The following is a 26,480-nucleotide window of genomic DNA, read 5'->3' as shown; positions in this document are numbered from 1 at the left end:
TTTTCAATTACAGTGCTAGCAGCCACGTGATGAGTGCTAGCTACCTACCACACCTGAACATTAACCCTCCTGCTGTGTTCCAGTCGATTGGACCGATTTACAAGTTTTCTCTCTGAAAAAATGTCTTTCAACTCCACTTCTTGACTTCCATGGCAACCCCCACAGGAACCTTTCCCCAATAGAATCTTTCCCCCACTGGAACCACACCTGTTGGCATTCTCACAAACAATTGCAAAAAAAAATCAATAATACAGGAACTTTTCTCGCAGCTCTGGTATATAAATCTTATTTGAGGCCTTGCTCACAATTCATTCGTGTCGCACACAATGACCAAATGATATACTATATGTGAGGCTCTTGATCATATCTTTGATCATGACACTGGTGAGGAGAGAGAGAGTCCTTGTAAACTTCGACACAAAGTAGCCTGTGATAAATAGCACAATATGTTTCATCTGAGTATTTGTTATAGTCAAATAATCCATACATATGTTTTTTTAACTCAAAACCAAGGGCTCTATTTCCCTACGTGGGAGCATTCCAAACCAAATTTTACCTGGTTACAACAGCTTTCGCATGTTTAGTTATTTCTGTAGAACTTAAAATCAACTTATTACAGGAATATCGACTCCGACTATGGTTGAAACGCATAGTGATAACACAATGGGAATTCAACAAACTCCTGGCTGTCTTTTTGAGTGGGTGAATAAAGGTTGAAATCTCTTTGATCAACATCTCAACCAAATATTAACCATGTTTCCACGTTGAAACGACGTGGTGTGTCCAGCGGGTAGGCCTATTTAATGAAATCCTGGCTGTTGAGGTAGGCAATAGATCGCAAAGCAGGAATCCCTGATTCCCCACTAACTCCTATTTGAAATTGCATGTTCACTTCTCATCCATAAAACCCAGACGATATCACAGTTGACTAGAAATCTGGAAGTTGTACCAGTCCCAGCAAAAGGTACGAGGTCAATGGGGGCTTCTTATTTTTCATCCTAGGTAAACAGACGAACTTGTCTTACCCAACACGGAGGCTTAAATTTCGCTAAATAGAAGCCTAAGCTGATCACATAATCTCACTCCATCTGAATTAATATATACTATGTCTCGTTATCTGAGAATCTGGAAAATGGCACTACCTATACGTTGTGGCAGCCAAGCACGTAGTCAATCAAGAAAAAAGTAGCCTTACTCTATATTCGCAATTCTACTTACCTTCTTGAAAGCCAAAGCAACGGCCACCCGATGATAATGAAAAAAAACAACAAGCCAACAATTTCATTTCACTAAGGTGGGAAAAGCATAGAATCAAAAAATATCTCCGAGCAAAATCAAATTTTTTTTAGAGAACCGCGTCAGCAAGGGAGTGCAAGACAGCCATGAAACCATATACAGCTTACCCTACCAATGACGGCTTACTTTCTACAGGGTCAGATTCCCCCTCAGATAGTTTAATCTCACTGTTTCCCTTTGGCCTAAGCGCCCAAAGGCAACCTGGCAGAACCACTATAAAAAACAAACCGTCCCCCACGCACCTGCCAACAAAACGATGCCCACGAGAATCATAAACACCACACCTGGTAAACCCCAAAGGTGAAAGTTAGACTGCACCCACCGTGACAGCCAGAGCAGAAAACTTTTAGAATCCGAACTCCAAGTGTTTTAAAGGCCGAGTACCGATGTACATTCCCTATCCACTAACCGAAGGGGGAACCCTCAAACGAATATAGAGAGCAGACATAGCCGGGAACTAAACTCATCCATACTAGTTTCTAAGCACTCCGGATAAAGAATTAACTAAGGTCAACAATCCTAATACTGCATGAAGATGTGAAAATCTATGATAAATGCCATTTAATGTAAGGAGCCATCCAGAAAGACCTGTGCGACATGAAACATGAGAGTCAGGCCTCCGGTCTGTTGACGTATTGTGGAGGGAAAGTAAACCTGCAGACAATGGCGGGAGCGATATTTGGAAAAACTGCCTCGGCTGCACGTTACCAGGCTTAATAGAAGAGACCAGACGCAAGAAAAGAAGACGCGATTCCGCTATCAATTAACCAGCTTTACGTTTTCAGTTTCCCCCTCAGCATACTACCACAAGGCCTAAAAGCTCAACAGAAACGAGAATCGAGGTATCCAATAAAAAGCTAAACAAAGAGAAAACAAAGAAAGTGAAAAATTTTCGCTATTGAGAACAGACGATGCTTGTCGATTTATTTAGTAAACTCTTTTACACCAGTTGGTCACTACAAAAAAAAAAACAGATCACGAAACCGGGACTAATTTGCACTTAGTCGACCCAAGAAAGGACCAAAAGATTTGAGAAAAAGCTATGCGACATAAACACCGAACGCCTAGCCACCTTATACAAGTGACCATACTAATTATTACACCTATAAGACAGAAGGCACAAACCACACTGAGCTTAGGTGTAAAGTAGGGTCTAAAATTTCCTTATTGGTTAAGAATGTATTAAAGCCAAAGAGAAAATATAACATGGCATCATACCAAATCTCCTCCAGTCTAAACTGCGCTGCACCAACACATTACGTAGCGCAACTAACGCCTAGCTGCTATTCTTTATTACAAGAGAATAGCCACAACAGCGCTTTTTACTGCGGATCAAGTCCGACCATGGATCCCGAGACAATCCCATGAGTGGTCATTACACCTATGATTTCCACTGTTTGTGTCGTCTTCCGACCAAGACATGTTTCCAGCTACTTAACCTGGCGAAGTGGTAGAGGAAGTTGTGATCCGCCCATTCAGAAGGACGCCAAGTCCATACCAGAGCCTCCTGCCCAACCTCCGCATGTAGGAGGGAGCGCCCGCAGCAAATGTTTAGGATTCTTGTCCAACGACTACCACCAATTTTGAGCCAACCGCGTCAAGCCCGCGGACCGCTTCAACCAATGCGCATTTAAAGTGTATGGTTAGAATCAATGTTCTGCGAACCGGTCTGAGGTAATATCGGTGCCGAACCTACAACCGGACAGTTGTGTCATGTGTCCCTGGCCAGATGTCAAGGGTAGTCTGGCAAGTGTCCAGTAAACGGTTCTTATACCCTACGCTCACTGCCCACCACCCATTCCCGCATCCCAAACAAAGAGCCCGCCCTTGGCCCCTCTGAATTCGAGTGTTCGCTCACGTGCAACTTGCCCGCGGTGTGCCTGGACTTAGTGCGTGTCTCAGTGTGGCTCGTGCTCCGGCCTGGGCGCAAAACACAGCACCCACCAGCAGTTACGCCCAACCACCTCGGCCGCACGGGATGGCCACGATGCCTCCTCGACGGTGATCGTCGTGTCGGCATGCACTCAAGAGGCAACGCGTGGAAGCAGACCAAGAAGAAGGGGCGCAGGGCGTGTGATGGTATCTGTGAGGGCAGTGGGCCAAACCGACACGGCGGCAGCGGGTCCGTGACTAGGAAGCTGGTGCTGTCCCGAGTCGTGCCCCATTGGCCCCCAGAAAGCCCGCCGTAATGGGAGACGCAAGAAAAGTGTGGGCCCGCGGGAATTGCAGCCCCTGCTGCTGCCTGTGCACCTCCATTGAGAAACGGGACGCGGCAAGTGCAACCCAAGCAAGCGCACCGCACCCTGTGAACAATGTTGTGCTTCCCAGGGCAGATTATCGTGCGTGCGAGAAAGAAGGAATCCATCCTGTTTACAACATTATTCACTGAACTGTAACATGGCCCTGCCTTCGGGAGTTTTTGAAAATTGCCACATCTCATTTTGCACATGGATTCGCCATGGGAGACCCGCATGAAAAACTGTTGGCAACGTGTCCTCCTAGCAACCGCATTACCTCATTAACTTTGCAATCAGAGGATGCAAAACATCCGCACACCTAACATAGGTAGTATCTCACCCGACACATAACAATCAAGCCCTATTCCCTCACAAAACCGCGTGAATCTTCATTTCATATTCATCATGACCAGTAGCTCTTTAAATTCCTGTCATCCAACTAAAGGCCGGACACAAAACAATTCTCCAGCTCAAGCTGCAGGCTTACCTACTGGTGGCGTTCCGGCTAAGTCTAACGTCTTCTAACAACTTTTTCGACATTGCCTAAAGAAGAAACTTGCCCCTGACCCAGCCAAACCATTGGCCTTAAAATTTGGGGCCTGTCTCTGCTAATGGGCCGTGCTTGAAAATAAATCACCTGCATGTGCGCGATCAAAAAAACAAAGTTCTAAGATCACATAATCTCTGATGAATGTAATATGTCTTGTCTTGTTCTTGTATTTCAATCTTTTCAGACTGTCATGAAAACAGCTAACCCATACTGTACCATGTTCCGTTAAAATGAGAAGATAAGGACACATTACACAGACAAATACACTCAGTAGTATTTCGCAATAAGTTTTTTATTGTGTCAGTCTACAAGATGGCTGAAAAAGCAATAGTATGATGTGAGTGACCGGGAAACGACCCTTCGCGTAGTCTCGAGGCCCCTACATTAAAACCCCTACTTAACAGACACAGAATATCAGATGGACAATAAGCTCCCAGAAAAGACCATTATAGTGTCTACTGCGGCAAATTTACGGCTATACAGAAACAAAGATAATAACAGAGAAACTAGCTCTGAAACCAGAGGTCACAGCGAAGGTGAAAAGTGGTAGATGCAGGTTATCTTCGAATTCTGGAGAGGATCGCCAAATTGTATGAATTGATGCATCCGACCTAGACACTGTCGTGCGCCGTATTTGAAGTTCACCGAATGTGCCACCGTTCAGCCAGAACGGATGAAATCGTACAGAACCATTACCCATATAATGCTAGACCACAGTGCAGGCCAAGCAAATGCACACCCAAACAAATTGAATAGTCCACACACCATGAAGGTACTGGCCTGCAATCGTCTCCTCACAGAGCGTCCATCTGCGCCATACAAAACCCAGCAACAAGAAACATATCACACAGTTATACAATAATTCACACACGCAGGCAAGCACATTTTTTTTCTTTCGTGGTTGTTTTAGTAAATTACAAAACTACATTTAAGAAAAGTACAAGGTTTAAAGATTATCTTTTAATATTGCCTCCACCCGAGCGTTCTCACTACAAACGTAATATTGTATTCCTTCCCTCTTCCCTCATACCCCTTTTCATGACAGTGCTAGCAGCCACGTGAGTGAGTGCTAGCTACCTACCAACCTGAACATTAACCCTCCTGCTGTGTTCCAGTCGATTGGACCGATTTACAAGTTTTCTCTCTGAAAAAATGTCTTCACTCCACTTCTTGACTTCCATGGCAACCCCCACAGGAACCTTTCCCCAATAGAATCTTTCCCCCACTGGAACCACACCTGTTGGCATTCTCACAAACAATTGCAAAAAAAAWTCAATAATACATRGAACTTTTCTCGCAGCTCTGGTATATAAATCTTATTTGAGGCCTTGCTCACAATTCATTCTGTGGCAGCACAATGACCAAATGATATACTATATGTGAGGCTCTTGATCATATMTTTGATCATGACACTGGTGAGGAGGAGAGAGTCCTTGTTAAACTTCGACACAAAGTAGCCTGTGATAAATAGCACAATATGTTTCATCTGAGTATTTGTTATAGTCAAAATAATCCATACATTATGTTTTTTTTAACTCAAAACCAAGGGCTCTATTTCCCTACGTGGGAGCATTCCAAACCAAATATTTGACCTGGTTACAACAGCTTTTCGGCATGTTTAGTTATTTCTGTAGAACTTAAAATCAACTACAAAGTTGCCTCTTTTACACTGGGGATCAATGGGAAAGAATGTTTGTTTTCCCACATTTGTTGGCGTGGTCGAGGGGAATTCAATTTTATTACATGAATATCGACTCGGACTATGGTTGAACGCATAGTGATAACACAATGGGAATTCAACAAACTCCTGGCTGTCTTTTTGAGTGGGTGAATAAAGGTTGAAATCTCTTTGATCAACATCTCAACCAAATATTAACCATGTTTCCACGTTGAAACGACGTGGTGTGTCCAGCGGGTAGGCCTATTTAATGAAATCCTGGCTGTTGAGGTAGGCAATAGATCGCAAAGCAGGGAATCCCTGATTCCCCACTAAGCTCCTATTTGGAAATTGCATGTTCACTTTCTCATCCATAAACACATATCAAGTGACGTGAGCTGTCCATCAGCAGGATTGGGGGGCTCTTTTCATTAGGAGGGACGTCTAACGTGGATCGCTAAAATAATGATCACATTTCCTCAGTTTAAATATTAGGCCTATGGGGCACTACTATACGTTTGGCAGCCAAGCACGAGTGATCAGAGTAGCCTTTTATCGTCTAGACATGATGTTGAAACACTGTATTTTCAAGGCTAGAATCAAAATTTACACAGCTATTTTTTTTAAGAAGCTAATGACAGGAGTGGCAAGGAGTGGAMCGTTAGCTGAAAAGACTACACTTGTACAGGGAACCCCCTCAGAGTAGTTTAAACCCTGGTGGCAACAACAGGATTAACACACATAGCCCCAAAGTTAGGTTAAATGCCCAGTGCAGTCAACAGCTTGATTTTCCTGTGTTTTATATATATATATTCCATATATATATATATATATATTTCTACACTATGAAGATGGAATAATACTGTGAAATTGTGAAAATTATGATAATGCCATTTTAATGTAAGAGCTGTTTGAAAAGACTGGCTGAAATGTTCAGCCTGTTTTGGTGGAATGGAKTTTTGCCTGCCTGGTGACGTTACCAGRCGGTAAGTAAATAGACCAAYAAGAAAGAGAGTTCCAGTTTCAATAGCAGCTAGTTTTCAGTTTYCCCCTCCCTACTCAGACCACTCCCAGACAGTCCTAGCTAAATGATCGCTTGAGAAAGAAGCGTTGGTTCTTTTTGACCATTTTTACTAAAAAAACAATCACAGGAACGTATTTGATTGTTACCCAGAAACGATTTGATATTGAGATAAAAACARCTGCATTGGACCTTTAAAGTTACTTTACTGCCCTGAGGTCAGGTGTATATTTTCCTTATGGTTAATGTAAGCGGGAGAATAGACATGCTCCATGCTCTTCCAGTCTACTACCTCCACCCACATTATGACTACAGCTGCTAGCTTTATTGCTATGAGGATAGGCCAAACAGCTGTGTTGCCTGGGAGTCAGTGATGGTTCTGTAAAATAATGTGTAACCTATTCCACTGTTTGTCTTTTTCTGATGTGTTCATCTTAGGTGCCGTAGAGAGTTTGTGATTCGAAAGCAATGCATTTCGGAGTAATTTTAGGATCTGTTACATATTTATTTGAAACGTTCTGATTTACATAATGCATTTAAATGTATGGTTAGAATCAATGTTCTGCATTATGTATGTGGTTAGAATTGTTATTGTAATGCAATTCAAGGTGTCTCAAGTTAATGTTACCTTTATAGCTAGCTCTGCACCCATTCCAATGGCACAAGCCCCTGCCTACCTCTGTAATCAGTGTGTGTGTGTGTGTGTGTGTGTGTGTGTGTGTGTGTGTGTGTGTGTGTGTGTGTGTGTGTGTGTGTGTGTGTGTGTGTGTGTGTGTGCGTGCGTGCGTGCGTGCGTGCGTGCGTGCGTGCGTGCGTGCGAGAGAAAGATCCCATCCTTTTAACATTATCTGAACTGTAATGGCTGTTTCGGTTTTTGAAAATTGCACATCTYATTTTGCAAAAGATGGAGTTGATGGAAGATGTAACTGTTGCAACTGTTTAGCTCAATACCCATTTACTTTGCAGATCAATGCAACATCCATACATAGGTATCTCACCCAATAACATCAATATCTCACACCTCTGAAAATCATTTCATATTCAGTCAGCTATATTCTTAAATTTGTCTCATATATACTTATGCGTTAACTGTCCGTGTCCGTATTAGAGCTAAGCTTCATTCGACATTGCCTAAAAAAATTGCCTATTGCCTAATTGGCTGTCTCTGCGTAATTGGCCGTGCTTGAAAATAAATCACCTGAATTCCAGAATAACAGATTATATTCAAATAATTTAATCTCATGTATGAATTGTCTTTCTTTGATTTCTTTTTCAACTGTCATTGAAAGCTTCCCTCTATGTTTGTGCTTAAAGAGTGGACATTACACGCAGAAGTTGTAGTATTTCGATAGTTTTTTATTGTTTCAGTGCTACAAAGCTGGTATGATGTAGGACGGAAACCTTCGTGTCTCGTGGATACATACCATACGAAACATWACATATCATACTAAATATAGTGTCTCGGATTTACGTACAGAATAATACGAAATGCTCTGAGACCAGGTCACGTGAATGGAATGCATGAATTCTGTGAATTGTATTTGAATAACACGTCTTGCATGGGAATACAACGATGCCTTGCAGATATCTACAACATCGAATATGCTACACAGGAGCAGCGTACACAGCATAATAGGCCTACAAATATACTGCATGTCTCTCTCCACGTCTCACTGTATATAACCCATAGGATATTCTGTTTCTAATTCACACCGTAGGCTAGAGACAGTCCCTGAAAATAACACGTTGCTTTTGTGCGTTTCATAAACTCCATCATTGGAATTAAGTAAACGTAAACACTTTACTAATGAACGGCTCACTGTCTATGGAATTTGCATTTTATAATTTTTTTGAAAGCACTTTGGATGTCTTTGTTAAAGTAGGCATAAATGATCGGGTTTAGGAGAGAGTTCGAATAGCCCAGCCAGTTGATGACGGCACCCAGCCACTCTGGCATGTAACAGCTATCCGCACAGAAAGGCAAGACCAGCGCCACGATGAAAAACGGGAGCCAGCAGAAAATAAAAGTGCCCATGATGATACCGAGCGTCTTTACCGTTTTCCGCTCCCTGGCCAGAGCTATTTTCCTCTTAGCCTCGGCGTTCTTTTCGTTCCTGTTCTCAACCTCTTGTGAGGACTGTGGAGTGTTGGGGAGAGGCAGGTGGTTCTTAGAATTGTTGGTAACTTCTATGATCTCCAACGACTCGCAGTTCTCCCCGTGGTTCACCGCGCCGTTTACGCACGAGGACTTGGATGTAGGTTCCACACTGTGTTTCCAGTTCTTGCCCCCCGCCTCTACGTTGATCTTCTTGTGGAAAATAGCCGGCGACACGGCCAAGCACTTGTCCGACACTTTTGCCTTTTCCGATTTCTTCACAGTTTTCCAAACCTGGAACCTGGCTGCCTTGAATATCCGCCCGTAGAGGACCAGCATGAGGATAAGCGGGATGTAAAAAGCTCCGAACGTGGAGTAGATGGTGTAGCCCGGGTCCTGGCTGATGGTGCAGGCGTCCGGGTTCGCCCTGTCCTCGGCTTTCCTCCAGCCTAACATGGGCGGGATGGAGATTGAGAACCCAATCAGCCAAGTCACGCTGATCAGCAGCACCGCTCGCCTGGGTGTCCGTTTGTTCACATAGTCTATGGGGTCTGTGATAGCCCAGTACCTGTCCAGGGCAATTGCGCACAGATGCAAAATGGACGACGTGCAGCACAACACGTCCAGAGAGATGAACATATCACATATCTCCTGTCCCAGAGTCCATTTGTTCAGGACTTGGTAGAGGGCCGCCATGGGTAGTACCAGAACTGATACCATGAGGTCCGTGACGGCTAACGAGCCGATCAGATAGTTGGCCACGTTCTGGAGCGACCTCTCCAGCGCGATGGCCGCGACAACGCACGCGTTGCCGAATATGGAACAGAGGATGAGCGCGCCGAGCAGCAGAGAGGTGATCACCTGGTAACTCAGCTCCACCTCGGGAACACTTCTAGACCCCTTTTCTTTGTCATTGTCACCCCACTCTGGAATGACATCCACAACGTCGGGGAAGGCTGTGGTCGTATTATTGTTATTTTCACTGCCGTTATTGATAAAATCCATAGTTCTTCAGGGTCCGAGACACACACGGCGCGCCCGGTAGGATAGGACAGGGGAGCCAAAGCGGGGAATCTGGAGGCTCGGTCAGTCCCTCGTGCTGGAGCCGGTGTGGGTACTAACGGGGTCCATCGGAGTTCCCGTGCCTGTTCCTTCGTTCCGGCGACGCATGACGCAGATTGCTGTGTGTGTGTGAGTGTGTGTGTGTGTGTGTGTGTGTCTGCATGTGTGTGTTGACGGCTGGGGCGCTCACTGGTCCTTCAAATCATCTGCGCCTGGTGACGCCGTGAATTCATTTATACCAGCAGCGGTAGGTGTACGTCAGACTGCCATGAGGTCGCCGCGGAGTTTTGTTGCCCTTCTCTCCCTGGCAGTGTGTCGTTTCGGTGGTAGCAGACGACAGATAAAAAGCAGAGCTTCTCCCCTGGTTTCCTTCCTCTTCTGTTTCATTTTCGACTTTTGTATCTTCTTTTTGAACATTTTCTCATAGCCTATCGATTCTTATCTACCTCTGCAGCCTAATCAAATTATGCAAGAAACGAAAGCCGTTTTCTGCATTACGAGTAACTATTTCTGCATTACAAGTAACTTGGTTTTTGTCGATTGATTTWTTTWTWTTTTTATTGAATCCAAACTGAAAATGCGTTTCATCTCATCGGACATTGGATAGAGGGGGAGTAATTCTCTTCAACAGATGACAACAAAAGAAAAATAAGACAGATTTATCTGGGAAAAATATGAACATTTCACAATGTGATATATAATAATTGAAGTATAAATGGTATTTAATTYATAATATATGTAATTCCTAATGTGATTGAAAAAATAGGCGTTTCAAAGTCCATGGACAGCTCCATGCACGAGTCCAGAACAGAAATCTGCTGCCATCTGCTGCAAGGAAGGAGAACTACGCTTGCGCACTTTGGAGCTCAGTGTGGTTTCTAAAGCACTATTGAGGAAAGAGTGAGCGAGAGAGAGAACTCGCTCACGCGCTTTTCTTAAAATCCCATGCTTTCTATAGCCAAGGTCGTGTAACAAACCAACACCCGCCTATGAGTTTTCATGTTTCCAAACATACTCAATAGCCTATTAAACCAATGATAATTTTTTTTTCAACAGTTTTATATTAGCCTATTATATTACTTAKGATTTCCATATCCGTGTTCTGCTTAAACATAAATACTGAGGTAAGATTAACTTTTCACACCTGAACACGCAAGCTTTTCTTTTTGAATGTTCTCTATCCTGTAATTTCTCTGTTGTGGGAGTCCTTTTCACTGTCTGTTGCCGATAGGCTAAATGCCTACATGCTGCTCATAGATGGGATCGTATGAGTGTCAAGTGGTAAATCCCATAGAAACAAGTAATAATAGGCCTACATGAATTATTATTGTGTAATGACCATTTCACCATGTCGTTAAGTAGGCCTACATAATGTCCTATACCGTAAAATGAAGTCCTGCCCAACACGTGGACTTTGTGTACAATATGAACGATTCTGATTCTGTTTCCCACCGACGGACTAGTAGTGGCATGTGATAGGCCCTCTACGCGGATAGCCTTTGCATTTTACATCGTCGAGGATTTGCTGCACAGGAACTGGCTGGGCTATTCTCTCACAGATTGAATGGGCCTCTCACTCATTGCTTTTACATGTACTACAAAAATATAACCATTTCAAATCGCTCCTTCTAATTTATGATTATAATATTGACAATTTTCAGTTTCCCAAACAAACACCTTGACTGCTCACCACCCACTAACATCACCCACTAAATGCTATTTAAAGAAATGTTGTCTCTTAAGTCAATAGATTATTCCCCCCTCAAAAGTTATTAAATCACCAGTTACTCATTAATTAAAGTATTTATGGTAATGCAACATGAATCATTACAATTAAAATACACAAGTTAATGTACTCATCTATTTATTGTTTCTGCCTTGTTGAAATTCCACTGAAATGTACTTACGCACACACACACACAACACCACCGCACACGACACACAGCACACACACACACACACACACACCACACACACACACACACACACACACACACACACACACACACACACACACACACACACACACACACACACACACACACACACACACACACACACAAACACCAACCACAACACACACACAACACACACACACCCTGCTGATTAACCAGAAAGTGAAAGAGCTGACCAAGTTTGTTGAAAACAAAAACTCTGGTTATTTTGCCTTCTGTTTTTTGTGTTCAATGGCTGCATTGTTGTGCTGTGTGGCTGCATGTTTTTCTATAGGCCCCGCAGGACAATTGGGAGACTGAATGCACCCATTTTGTGCTGGGGCTCACCAGGGGGGCTATAGCTTTGTCAACAGTGCAGTATGTCCCAGGGGGACACCAGGGTAGGGCAGGTGGCCGCTCTGCTCTGCTCTAATCTGTGAACATCTGGGGGTCGACGGTGTGCTCGAACGCTCCCCTGAGCCCTGAGAGAGCTATAGGCCCGGGCATCCAGAACCACCAGCGACCAGACCAGGGAGAGGGACAGGGAGTAATATCAACTGGAGAGAGAGAGAGGGAGAGAGGACTAGAGAGACAGGTGGCCATCTGGAGTGATTGGATTAGAAGAGAGGGTAGGCTGGGTGGGCATATACCAGGTGTACTGGTGAGGGCTGAGAGAGCTGGGTCATGTGCTCGCGTGTGGGAGCCACTAGTCTTTATGGCGCTGCTGCTGGTGATGATGTGGGTGGTGGTGGTAGTGGAGAAGACAGGGATTGTGAGCTGGGGTGTGTGGCTGAAGCCCTGTGTCTAGAGGTCAGGCCTCGGTTAAGGTACGTAGATCCAGGTGGACCAGAGAGCGAGGCTCGCTCAGCTGGGGTGGAGCAGATAGCAAGGCCGACGCTGCCTGGGAGAAAGGCACATCGAACGGCTCGTAGTGAGGACTACAGAGAGATGGACAGAGAGAGAGCAGGAGAGAGGAATAGAGACTGTGATAGGGAGAGGGACAGAGAACGAGGGACTGCAGAAGAGAGGAACAGAGAGAGAGAGAGGGACAGAGATAAAGAGAGTGCAGGTGAGAGAAATAGAGACCATGAGAGGGATAGGGACAGAGAAAGAGACAGCCAGAGAAACAGAGAAAGAGAGACCAGAGACCAAGAGAGAGACAGAGCTAGTGACTGGGATAGAAACAGGGACAGAGAGAGAACATGGGACAGAGAGGACCGGAGGGGCAGGACACAAAGCTTTCCAAACAGTAACGCTAATCCTCTTCAGACTAACACCATGGAGGCTCCAGAGGGTCAGGGGAGACTGCAGAGAGGACTACCCTCACCTGGACGACCCCACGCCAGTTACCAACGATCTAGCACCACCCTCAGGTCTCCACGCCAAGCCTCCGGCTCCATCTCTCCCACCCTACTCCGCCCATCCATCCGAATCAGAACCTCCACTCTGTCACCAAGGAGACTGTCGCAAAGGATGGACATCCCGGAAACGCAATGTGGCATGTACACGGTTAGAGAGCCAGGTGCATTCTGGGTAGAGCCAGGTATTGGGATTGGCCGATTGTCCCCGAGAAGAAGGACTCGGACACGCCTCTTCTCCCACAGCAGCTTAGAGCTGGAAGAGGAAGAGGAGGAGGAGGAAGAGGGAGAAGAAGAGGAAGAGGAAGAGGAGGAGGGAGGAGAGGCAGGGGGTAGTGGTGTGATAGGGGTGGTGACTCAGACGCTGACTCCGGCTGGGCCCTTGTGCCCTGCTCCAGCAGCGATGGATAGGAGGATGACTAAAAGAGAGAGGAACAGGATGAAGAGTCTGAGGAAGAGGCAGAGGAGGAGAGAGAGATGGAGACAGAGCCAGCTGCTGGAGAATAGACAGGTGAGAGAGACCGCAATTGTTTTTTAACTTGCATTGGCTAAAGTTAGTAGTGGCTGTTTAAATAAAACTGAACAATGTATTACAGTTTCTCCTGACCTATAGACTACTTTCAGGGTGAAGAACTATCTAACATTATGTCGTAAAATACTGAACTTCCCCTTTAATACAAGATTATTGCTGCTCAACAATATACTCCCACTGTGCACAAACTGGTTATTACCAATGTTGTTTCAAAGTAATTTGTCAACATATTATGACGTGGAATCAAGGTGGCAAATACATTGGACTTGAAAAAAAGGATTGAACTGTTGTTTTGAGGGTACATTTTCAACCACAGGATTATGTCATCACAGTAACTAATTTTCAACATAGACACACCTTGTATAAAATATGTTGAATCTCTACCTTTGAAACAATGTCAGATCTTCAACGTAATATCCACTATAAGAAAACAAACTATAGTCTGGACAGCACCTCATACTGGAGAGTTGATCTGTCTACAGCTTTCCCTTTGGTTTCTCATCCAGAGTATTAACATAGCCCAGCCCTGCTCAGCTTTGACATTTGTCACTGACTACTACCAATGTGCTACGATGAGAATGATTGTTGAGGAATGTCCACTTAATAGATTCACTGTTGCTATGGAAGTCATTYCAAAGGGTAGGTTCAACAGAGCAAATGAAACCTAACCATACTTTATCAATCATAGATCATCAATGATGTGATTTAGGCCTATATAGCATTTGAGAAGGAATTCAGCCCAGGATTCAACTGTAAATAGACAATACATATAGGCCTAGGGTTTCAAGCTTTGGTTGATTTCCAATGCAATCTACAAGTTAATAATACATATGTTGGATTCACGTCTCCATCTCAACCAAAAACCAAAGTTAAAGAATATGTTTCAATCAAGTCAAACTGTATTAAAAGTACATTTACAGTTTGATTTGACTTGATTCAGTGCTATTCTTTAACTTTGATTTGTGTTTGAAATGTAGACGTGAGTCCGAAATATGAATGATTCCATTTTTAGACAAACTGGAAATAAAGCACAGATGTCCAAGCAGAAGAAACTTCTCCTTCAAATGTTGATATTTGGTTGCGTTGACAACCAAACGCAATTCAATATCACATTTGCAATACGGTAAATAACTTGCAACAAGTGAACAAATGATATGTTGGCTTCACGTCTCCATCTCAACCAAAAAATAAAGGTTCAAGAAATAAAAGAATAAGATTAAGCCAGCAGCTCAGCTCTAACAATCCAAGCAGTAGATACATCTCCATTAAATGTTGATATTTGGTTGTGTTGTCAACCAAATACAATTCAATATTACTTTTGTAAGACGGTAAATTGCTTAATGTTAAGGCTATCTTACAAACTAATGTAACAGTATTTATTCAACCTTAAAACGAGTAACACATCCATGGCCCCGTTTTGAGGTTTCTGTAACAACAAATCGTCTTAATGTAATCATAGAAAAGGCGCATGTTCGTGTTCGCAGGTCTGTGGAAAACTTCACAATTGATATAAGAATCTGCACAGAATCTCAAACGACGTCGATCCCCTGCACCGTGTACTTTAATGCAATCCAGGTAATTTGGTTGCGCTATTAGACGGAGCGCAGTGACAACGCATTACGTTGCTGTGTAAACAAACGAAATAGCTAACATTGTGTTCCCATTTGAACTTTGCTGTGATTTGAAATGGTTGAAAGTGCAGGGATTTACTGTAGGTGACAACTCAGCCAACAATCAGACAGGATTTCCCATTGGAATTTTCTTGTGCTTTTAGATGGTTGAAAGCATAGTGATAATGCATTGGGAACTCAGAAAACGTTTTGAGAAGGTGAAAATAGGTTGGAATCTCAGTGATCAACGTATGCACCAAATATTTTCCAATTCTCCGTGTTGAAATGACGTGGTATGGACAGTCGGCTGTGTGTATCTTTGCATTAGACTGGCCACAGTTTGAAGACATCACTTCTTGCTTCCTGATAAAGGACCAGCTGTATAGAAGTGAAACTTCGGATTCATTTAAATACAAAAGGCCATTAACGCTTCTCACACAAGCTTAGATTACTTTATTGATCCGGTTAACCTTTTACTGCAGTGGTCTAAATCAGATTCACACCGAGTGTTTCTTGGTAGTCTTAAACAAATCTACTCTGACACAAAAGTATACACCTCACACAGATGGTTCTGTGATTAAAAAAAGAAGAAGACACCTGTACCATGTCAGATATAGAGTTGAAATGTATTACATTTTGAGTTTTGCATCCCAATATTACACTTTATATACATCACAGAAGGCTGAAATATAACAAAACTGTTTGACACAGAAAACACCAGATTTTCGGCATTGTTTTTTGAAATAATGTTTATTCATTGTGAAATCATGGAAAATATTAGTAACATTCCACCCATGAGGCCACTAGGTCATTTGACTGAAAGAGAGAGCTACGAAACCCCATGAACAATTCAGGACATTGGGTTGTTGTATACAAACTTTTAGCTCTACTGCAACAGTGTGTCATTAACACAAATACCAAGCAGTGCGCTGTGTGCAGTGTGTGTGACGACTTGCATGCCCGTGTGTGTTTCTGCACACTGTAGCATTTGCATACTGGAGTATATCATATGTAAATGGTTCAGCTCTGTAGCAGACAGCCAATGTGTCTCAATAGACAAGGTTCCGGTTTTGTTTCTTTAGCCAACATGTGCCTGTGCCAAACAAATCACGGCAAGGACGGAGCTTTGCGGTATGCAGACAAAGCGGGTGGTGTAGGTAGATGAAGTTCATTTTACCCAAAGTGTATGAGGCATTTATTGACAAAAACAAGGCAGCCGTGTACTATGCTTTGGAACAAAGATAATTGTTCCCTCACCTCTCTCGCTCTCGCTCTCTCTCTGCATTACATGTTGAGTAACTGTGTGGGCTGATTACTGACTCTCGAGAGGCCCATCTATGTCAGTGTATGTGTGTGTGTGTGTGTGTGTGTGTGCCTGCGTGCATGTGTGTGCATCACAGGAAGTTGGTGGCAGCTTAATTGGGGGGGGGGGGGGGGGGGGGGGGGGGGGGGGGGGGGGGGGGGGGGGGGGGGGGGCTCGTGGTAATGGCTGGAGTGGAATAGGTGGAATGGTATCAAACACATGGTTTCAATGTGTTTGATACCATTCCATATGCTCCGTTCCAGACATTATTATGAGCCGTCCTCCCCTCAGGAGCCTCCACTGTGCATGTACGTGTGCATGTGGCCTGTGTGTGTGTGCGCCCGTGTATGTGAGTGTGAGTGTCCCGCTGACTCTAAACAAGCCCCATCAGCGGCCAGCTTGACTCAATAGCCATTGTCTGTGCAGTTAAAGTGGGGTTATATCTGAATTGGCTGCATGATGACGCTTGGGCAGAGAGCCCTTCAAAACCACCCAAACAAAAGAACAGATTCCAGTTGGATTGGCCGGTGCAGATCCACAGTCACGTTGCTGGACTGGAATGATTGTGACTGGCTGTTGTTTTGTTTCTGACATCACTCTCTGTGGGCATGATGGCAATTAGCATATGTAGAAGCTGCCATACACATTACACATACAATGTTCTCCTAGCTGATATAATTGTGGCCATGTGATTATGAGATTGGTTTTGTGCATTGTTATGAGTAACTTGCTATGGAAGGAGTTATGGAGTTGGCTAGATGACTACATTACTTGAAGATGCCAGTTTGAATACTGTGAGTGGAAATTCAACTTTTGCACTGAGGAGTTGGACAATACTCCAAGGCAAAATATAGTACTGGGATAAAACAAAAGCCTGTATACACCGTGGGTCCACAGGGTCAGGATTTATGAACACTGAATTTAAAACACACCAAAGTTGTGGCTACTATCATTATACACTATATATACAAAAGTATGTGGACACCCCTTCAAATGAGTGGATTCGGGCTATTTCAGCAACACCCGTTCAACGCGACACTGTCATAGGGTGCCACCTTTCCAACAAGTCAGTTGGTCAAATTTCTACCCTGCTAGAGCTGCCCCGGTCAACTGTCAGTGCTGTTATTGTGAAGTGGAAATGGCTAGGAGCAACAACGGCTCAGCCACGAAGTGGTAGGCCACACAAGCTCACAGAACAGGACCGCCTGTGTTCTGTGACAAGATTAATCTTGTACACTGCCAGTTCAGCATTGTATGTCTATGTGTTATCATTCTAGCTGTGTCTTTGGGAATGCTGGCTGTACTGTATTTTTTTGCTCTGCTCTGGGAGAGCTACTTTCCACCCTGTGTGTGTGTGTGTGTGTGTGTGTGTGTGTGTGTGTGTGTGCTAGTTCTGTCTCTTATACACATCTAGATGTGTATAAGAGACAGGGTTCACTGTTGCTATGGAAGTCATTCCAAAGGGTAGGTTCAACAGAGCAAATGAAACCTAACCATACTTTATCAATCATAGATCATCAATGATGTGATTTAGGCCTATATAGCATTTGAGAAGGAATTCAGCCCAGGATTCAACTGTAAATAGACAATACATATAGGCCTAGGGTTTCAAGCTTTGGTTGATTTCCAATGCAATCTACAAGTTAATAATACATATGTTGGATTCACGTCTCCATCTCAACCAAAAACCAAAGTTAAAGAATATGTTTCAATCAAGTCAAACTGTATTAAAAGTACATTTACAGTTTGATTTGACTTGATTCAGTGCTATTCTTTAACTTTGATTTGTGTTTGAAATGTAGACGTGAGTCCGAAATATGAATGATTCCATTTTTAGACAAACTGGAAATAAAGCACAGATGTCCAAGCAGAAGAAACTTCTCCTTCAAATGTTGATATTTGGTTGCGTTGACAACCAAACGCAATTCAATATCACATTTGCAATACGGTAAATAACTTGCAACAAGTGAACAAATGATATGTTGGCTTCACGTCTCCATCTCAACCAAAAAATAAAGGTTCAAGAAATAAAAGAATAAGATTAAGCCAGCAGCTCAGCTCTAACAATCCAAGCAGTAGATACATCTCCATTAAATGTTGATATTTGGTTGTGTTGTCAACCAAATACAATTCAATATTACTTTTGTAAGACGGTAAATTGCTTAATGTTAAGGCTATCTTACAAACTAATGTAACAGTATTTATTCAACCTTAAAACGAGTAACACATCCATGGCCCCGTTTTGAGGTTTCTGTAACAACAAATCGTCTTAATGTAATCATAGAAAAGGCGCATGTTCGTGTTCGCAGGTCTGTGGAAAACTTCACAATTGATATAAGAATCTGCACAGAATCTCAAACGACGTCGATCCCCTGCACCGTGTACTTTAATGCAATCCAGGTAATTTGGTTGCGCTATTAGACGGAGCGCAGTGACAACGCATTACGTTGCTGTGTAAACAAACGAAATAGCTAACATTGTGTTCCCATTTGAACTTTGCTGTGATTTGAAATGGTTGAAAGTGCAGGGATTTACTGTAGGTGACAACTCAGCCAACAATCAGACAGGATTTCCCATTGGAATTTTCTTGTGCTTTTAGATGGTTGAAAGCATAGTGATAATGCATTGGGAACTCAGAAAACGTTTTGAGAAGGTGAAAATAGGTTGGAATCTCAGTGATCAACGTATGCACCAAATATTTTCCAATTCTCCGTGTTGAAATGACGTGGTATGGACAGTCGGCTGTGTGTATCTTTGCATTAGACTGGCCACAGTTTGAAGACATCACTTCTTGCTTCCTGATAAAGGACCAGCTGTATAGAAGTGAAACTTCGGATTCATTTAAATACAAAAGGCCATTAACGCTTCTCACACAAGCTTAGATTACTTTATTGATCCGGTTAACCTTTTACTGCAGTGGTCTAAATCAGATTCACACCGAGTGTTTCTTGGTAGTCTTAAACAAATCTACTCTGACACAAAAGTATACACCTCACACAGATGGTTCTGTGATTAAAAAAAGAAGAAGACACCTGTACCATGTCAGATATAGAGTTGAAATGTATTACATTTTGAGTTTTGCATCCCAATATTACACTTTATATACATCACAGAAGGCTGAAATATAACAAAACTGTTTGACACAGAAAACACCAGATTTTCGGCATTGTTTTTTGAAATAATGTTTATTCATTGTGAAATCATGGAAAATATTAGTAACATTCCACCCATGAGGCCACTAGGTCATTTGACTGAAAGAGAGAGCTACGAAACCCCATGAACAATTCAGGACATTGGGTTGTTGTATACAAACTTTTAGCTCTACTGCAACAGTGTGTCATTAACACAAATACCAAGCAGTGCGCTGTGTGCAGTGTGTGTGACGACTTGCATGCCCGTGTGTGTTTCTGCACACTGTAGCATTTGCATACTGGAGTATATCATATGTAAATGGTTCAGCTCTGTAGCAGACAGCCAATGTGTCTCAATAGACAAGGTTCCGGTTTTGTTTCTTTAGCCAACATGTGCCTGTGCCAAACAAATCACGGCAAGGACGGAGCTTTGCGGTATGCAGACAAAGCGGGTGGTGTAGGTAGATGAAGTTCATTTTACCCAAAGTGTATGAGGCATTTATTGACAAAAACAAGGCAGCCGTGTACTATGCTTTGGAACAAAGATAATTGTTCCCTCACCTCTCTCGCTCTCGCTCTCTCTCTGCATTACATGTTGAGTAACTGTGTGGGCTGATTACTGACTCTCGAGAGGCCCATCTATGTCAGTGTATGTGTGTGTGTGTGTGTGTGTGTGTGCCTGCGTGCATGTGTGTGCATCACAGGAAGTTGGTGGCANCCCCAGCAAAATAGTTGTCTCTACTGCCCCAGTTCAAACCTAAATTTGGTGCCAGGCCTATAAATGGCTTAGTGGGATGTCAGAACTTTCCCCAGATTTAGAGTACCTGCTAATGCAAACCCATCTCCAAGTTAATAATGGAACACGCTTATTGGACTCAGACTGTCTTCGCTTTTAATTACTGGAGTAAAGCAGCTCTCTATAAAATCTTTGATTCATCACTATTCTACTGTAGACTGTATACTCGTGACATGCAGTAGGGGCAAAAAATTCTTGACTAAATGACATTTGTCAGAATAATATATTGGAAGATTATATAGGCCTAGCATCATTACAAACAGTGGCTTACGTCACCTGATTTCAACATTTTATTTCATATCTAACAAACCCTCAACTCACCCCCCTTCATCAGGCCTTCACCGGCACACCTGCCCACACATCAAATAAAGATGAATGGAATAGAATATCAGGGGAATAGAACACATTATGGAATGGAATCTCAGGGGGGAAATAACACATTCTCACAAATGGCTACTGCCAGCCTCATCTGAGATTCATAAAGAGTTCAAAGGTTATATGGGTTATATTACAACCTGGAATGGGTTGAATGTGCCATTTTCTGTCATAGAGTTCCACAGGAAACCCAACTGAACCGTCTGTTTTTGTCCTGTTCTTTTGAAATAACTAAGCAACTCCATTGTCATGTTCTGTGTCTCTGCAGAGTTCGACAGGGAACCCATCGAGCAGCAGTGAGGAGGAGGATGTGAGTGCCGGGGACAGAGAGGGCTTCATCTGTGCTGTGTGTCTGGATGTTTACTTCAGCCCCTACATGTGCCACCCCTGTAACCACACCTTCTGTGAGCCCTGCCTCCGTACCCTGGCTAAGAACAGTCCAACCAACACCCCTTGCCCACTCTGCAGGACCACCATCACTCACGTCTTCTTCCAGACGGGTGAGCACAGTAATCCAAATCATTTTCTCCTTGTCTCGCTCGTGACCACTGCTCTAGAGAAGACTGCAGTAGGACGAGCCGTGGTGGAACCATCTAGCCTGGGTACTAGTCTGTTTAGCCATATGACAGGGAGGACAAGGAGTGGAATAGCTAAACAGACTGGTACCAAGGCTAGGAACCATCCAGTACTTCCACGTATCAATGGTCACAAAGGGACACAGGTAAGGAAAGGAAATCATTGTAGAGAATTGGAACATACTACTTTACTTGAGCACAAGCCACAGTTGTCATCGTCCACAAAATGACTTGTTGTCATGAAATTCAAATTTGAACAGCTGTACTGCATTTATGACGATTCATGTTGCATAGATCGTGAACAGATCAAGACAAACGTACTTATCTGGACATGGTGCATTACTGAGGCGTTACTATCTGTGTTTTTGATCCTGTAGTTCCTCTAGGGAATGTTACACACCTTGGGCTCAGCACTGGCCAGAAAATACAACAGAATCAGCCTTCTATTTCAACACATGAATACGATGGAGGGCTGTAAACTGAATAAGGACAGGTTTCAAAATGGGTCAAACCTGCCACAGTAAAGCTTATGTAGCCTAGCTACGTTCACATGGGTCACAAGTACAAACTATGAACTCGTTGCACACTAATTGCGGATAGATTGTGCAAGGTGATTGAATGCAGGTGATTTGTGTGCAAAGGGTAACTTGTGAGAACCTCATACCTATTAAGGATGCTTGACGATGATTGGACAGGGTGGTTTTTAAATGGGATTATTCTGAACGACTTCAAATCAAACACTTCTTTCGTCTCCAAAAATGATGATTCCTGTATGGATCACATATGAATACAAAGCATTTAACTATTAGAAAATATTTTTTTAAATCGACCAGAATCTACCAGAATAGTTAGAGATAAACAGTGATGGTGTTTGATACTAAGAGAATGAGATAGTAAACTAAGGAAGAGCCTTTTATTGTTCTTTGTCTGTGTTGTAGAGTTGAACCACACAGCACGGACGTTCTTCCCGAAGGAATACCTCTCCCGGAAACAGACTTTCCAGAAGGCAAGCTGTGCAAAATGGCCTCTCCCAAGCTGCAGGAAACTTTTCCGTATTTTTGGAGGTGAGGGTTATTGGCTCTACTGTATAGACTTGATTAAGCAAGCTTATTGGTTATATTTTTTTTGCAGTCGGAAATTAAACTTGGTATAAGTTGACCAAATGGTAATGTATTTATTAGTTTTTTTATCATTATTTTATGATTACATAATTATTATTTATTACTTACTGCACACTTTCTATTCCAAGATTAATGTAGATGCAGAAGGAAAGTTGGTATAACCTGATTTTCTCCTGTCATTCCAACCCTTCTCCAGGTTTCCAGAGGCAAGCTAGTCCAATAGCCAGGCGTCAGTTTCCCCACGGGGGGTACCGTCTAGACGCCATGGACTTTGAGGACAATTCTCGCGGCTGGCGCTTTGACATTGACATGGTCATTATCTATATCTATTCTGTCAACTGGGTCATCGGCTTCATCATCTTCTGCTTTCTCTGCTACTTCTTTTTCCCTTCTTTCTAAAGTCGGATGGATGGATGGATGGATGGTGGATGGATGGATAGATGGATGGATGGATGGCTAGACGGGTGGATGGATGGCTGGATGGATGGATGGAGGAGAGGAGGCAGAGTAAGCTACAGACAAATTGGAGATATGCTTGGTAGAATACAACCAACAGTGTTCCAGTTGAACCCTATTGAATTGAGGAAACAGGGTACCATATGGGAGGCATTGGAGAAGTACATGATCTCTAAACAGTCAACCTATAATATCACAAAGGCACTGTTTCAAGTCTAATGGAAACACAAAACCATAAAAAGGTACCTGGATTGATTATAAGTCTTCAGTATGTTTGGCAATTTTGTGACCTTGGGACCTATCTGACATTTTGGTTAAAAAAAAAATTATTCACGTAGAGTTGCTCTTTAGGGGGTCCTTTACATTTGAGGTATGTCCGATAAAAAACATTTTAAAGTTAATTTACGTTGAAGGAAATAAAAAATCTGAAAGTTCTGTCTGTGCAAACACCTTTTAACTTGGTACTATAAGGTTATATCTGCAATCCAGTCACACAATGCTGGGTTGTCAATCAAAAATAATTATATTTAAGACTGTACTTATCGAGTCATGAAAGAGGAAGAAATCACAAAACAGTTCTGAGATCTGGGACTTGAGAAATACTAATGATCTCAAAATGATACATTTTGTAGATAGACCCTTATAGTCCCAAGTCCTTGATTATTCATATAATAGGTTCTGGTCCTCTTTTTAAATTTCTTAGATTTTGTTTCACCACTTTTTTCAGAAGAATGGCCATAACGTAAGCTCTTCATGGCAAAAAAGACATAAATACAGGTGCCTTAGAGCATGTTTAAGGCCCTTAGGAGAGGCATTGCTGTTTTTGTCTTGTTCTATATCAATACGAAAATCTCCATGGAAGGGGTATTTCACAAAAATCACAAACTTACCACGTTTTATTGATAACTAAAAAGTATTTTAATGACTTTGAGTGTCAGAGACCAGAAAACTATATCAGTTTACTCATCCAGAGCTAAACTTAACAATGTTGCTGGTTATCCATAGGATATAGTGTATTTGTCATTTTAGGGAACAATCGCTTTAACAAATGTGTGATGAACATGAATTTATATTTTTTATGATATCATTAGAAAGAAGGAAGGGTATTTTCTTTACTTAATCCTTAAATGTCTGTACTTTTCTATTGAAACTTAAATACTTTTATTATTCTGTGCCATATAGAATCTTATGGTTGAACCCAGATTGACATTTCAGAACCATAAGGTTCTATCTGCAATTGCAACCTCCTACATTTTATTTTTTTTATTTTTTACAAATATCTTAGGATTTTGATAGTCTGCACTTTAGGTACCTTTACAGTGAGGACCTTAATGGGTTTTGAAAGAAGAATTCACTACAAAACATTTCTGAGATCTTGGATGTGATATCTCAGAACTATGCTTTGCGCAGATGCGTAGAACCTTAGTCCAAAGGTCCCAAGCAAGATCTTATAGCAATTTGTAAGCCACCTTCACTCCTGCCAGAAGTATAACTCTTCTCAAGCATTTCGAATGGTTTATTTGACTGATATACACAGAAAACAGTTACATACAGGTAATATTATTTTATTTTCATTTCATTTTTCGGCTTTGCCTCTACTGCTCATTTAAAAATATGGGTTTCTCAGCAGTGCGTCTTTGAAGTGAATTGCGGATCCAATTCATTTTCTTCAGCTCTAAGTGCCTCTCATGGTCATTGTGTAATTTCTGTTTCATTCCGGCATCAGAGCACTCCCTGTGTATGTCGTCTTCGCAATTCAAAGTATTCACAGTACCATTTCTTGAAATCAGCATTTGTGCCTATTAGAGTATTGGGTAACACGAGTATTGTACAATTGATTTGTACAATTCCTTACAGTAATAAAGTCAGTATACTGAACTACATGTTTTTTTTGCTGGGTTTTATTTGATTCAATAGAGTGAAAAGACCCAAGTCACAGAGTCCCTAAATATAAAGAGTATGACCAAAACGTCACCAAACAGAATAGGCCATATAATAGTCCAAATTAACATCCATTACAGCAGTGTTCTTTCAACAGTAGAAGCAGGGAATCACTGATTTTGCACCCAACACTGCGTGCGATGTTGTCAAGATAATTTGCTATAAAGAACATTGGCCTTGCACATTGACTGAGACTCTCATTAGAGGAAAACATCCGGTCGGGTTGTTTCAACACAAAAACAAAGTGGTGCATTTCCTCAAGTCATTTCCTTTATTACTGTAATGTTATCATGGACACATGTAGACCCTTCTGCTTATTTCCCCCATTCAAATACTGATACACCAACACCGTCTATGTCACAAATGTAGACATTCTCTGCTTATCATTCAAAGTAAATACATTTTTGGTAATAGACCCGTTTTCGATATTCACATTTATTGAGTAATTCCGAGTGCAATGTCAATGAATCGCACAATGTTCCTGGAAGTAATACAATGAATTACTTTAATCTCATGTTTCTGTCCAAGTGTTATATTGACAATCTGCCTTGTTTATGAGGCTGATAAAAAAAAAAGCAAGGAGTAGATGAGAGATGCAAAAGACTTGATGTAATGTCCCCTGGCTCCCACGGTGACTATGGAGTCCTGGCTTAGTTACTCTGTGGAATTCTCAGACGAGGAACAGCCCTGCCCACTGTTAGCTTTCTGTTTCCGAATGGCCTTCAGGGTGGACATGGAATATCCTTCCCTCCACTCCGGGCACCACAGCCACTCCCACCTCTCCCTCCAGATTCTCACACTTGGATCTCTCAATGGCTGCAGAAACACCATCAATACACACTCCAGGTTAGCTCTCAATCACAGATGTGATCAGCAAAATTATGAAAAACAGGACAGACAGGACATTAGTGTAACGGTTTTCTTCTGTGGAAGAAGGAGAGGACCAAAGCGCAGCGTGATTAGTGTTCATCATGTTTAATAAAAGACAATAAACTGAACAATTCCAAAATACAAAACAACAAACGTGAAAACCGAAACAGTTCTATCTGGTGCAGACACACAAAGACTGAAGACAACCACCCACAAAAACCAACACAAAACAGGCTACCTAAATATGGTTCCCAATCAGAGACAACACAAAACACCTGCCTCTGATTGAGAACCATATCAGGCCAAACACAGAAATAGGAAAACATAGAAATACACACATAGACTGCCCACCCCAACTCACACCCTGACCATACTAAATAAAGACAAAACAAAGGAAATAAAGGTCAGAACGTGACAATTAGTCAGCTCTTGGAAATGAGTGTTATGAATGAAAGAAGCAGCTGTGCTCACCAGACACAGATGGGCTACTGGACACCTTGATAAGGCCCATCATGTGACCAGACTTGCACCTCTTCATGCATCTGACTATCTGGCCAGAC

At 42.5% G+C, this 26,480-nt stretch overlaps 2 protein-coding genes across 2 annotated transcripts; one reads left to right on the top strand and one right to left on the bottom strand.

Annotated features, from left to right (window-relative positions):
• Nucleotides 1-8,118: 8,118 nt before the first annotated feature.
• LOC111973820 (5-hydroxytryptamine receptor 1A-alpha-like) lies at nucleotides 8,119-10,169 on the bottom strand. The gene has a single exon (XM_024001235.2). It carries the CDS (start codon nucleotides 9,859-9,861, stop codon nucleotides 8,578-8,580), a length of 1,284 nt encoding a protein of 427 aa, XP_023857003.1. The 5' UTR covers nucleotides 9,862-10,169; the 3' UTR covers nucleotides 8,119-8,577.
• Nucleotides 10,170-12,209: 2,040 nt separating this feature from the next.
• Nucleotides 12,210-24,992, top strand: rnf180a (ring finger protein 180a). Its single transcript, XM_024003345.2, has 4 exons — nucleotides 12,210-13,721; nucleotides 21,226-21,457; nucleotides 22,471-22,596; nucleotides 22,850-24,992. Exons 1-4 carry the CDS (start codon nucleotides 12,537-12,539, stop codon nucleotides 23,050-23,052), a joined length of 1,746 nt encoding a protein of 581 aa, XP_023859113.2. The 5' UTR covers nucleotides 12,210-12,536; the 3' UTR covers nucleotides 23,053-24,992.
• The last annotated feature ends 1,488 nt before the right edge of the window (nucleotides 24,993-26,480 follow it).

Source organism: Salvelinus sp. IW2-2015, linkage group LG15 (assembly GCF_002910315.2).
Source record: "Salvelinus sp. IW2-2015 linkage group LG15, ASM291031v2, whole genome shotgun sequence".
NCBI classification, from domain to species: domain Eukaryota; kingdom Metazoa; phylum Chordata; class Actinopteri; order Salmoniformes; family Salmonidae; genus Salvelinus; species Salvelinus sp. IW2-2015.
The sequence above is the reverse complement of the archived record's forward strand: the minus strand, read 5'-3'. Positions and strand labels throughout refer to the sequence as shown.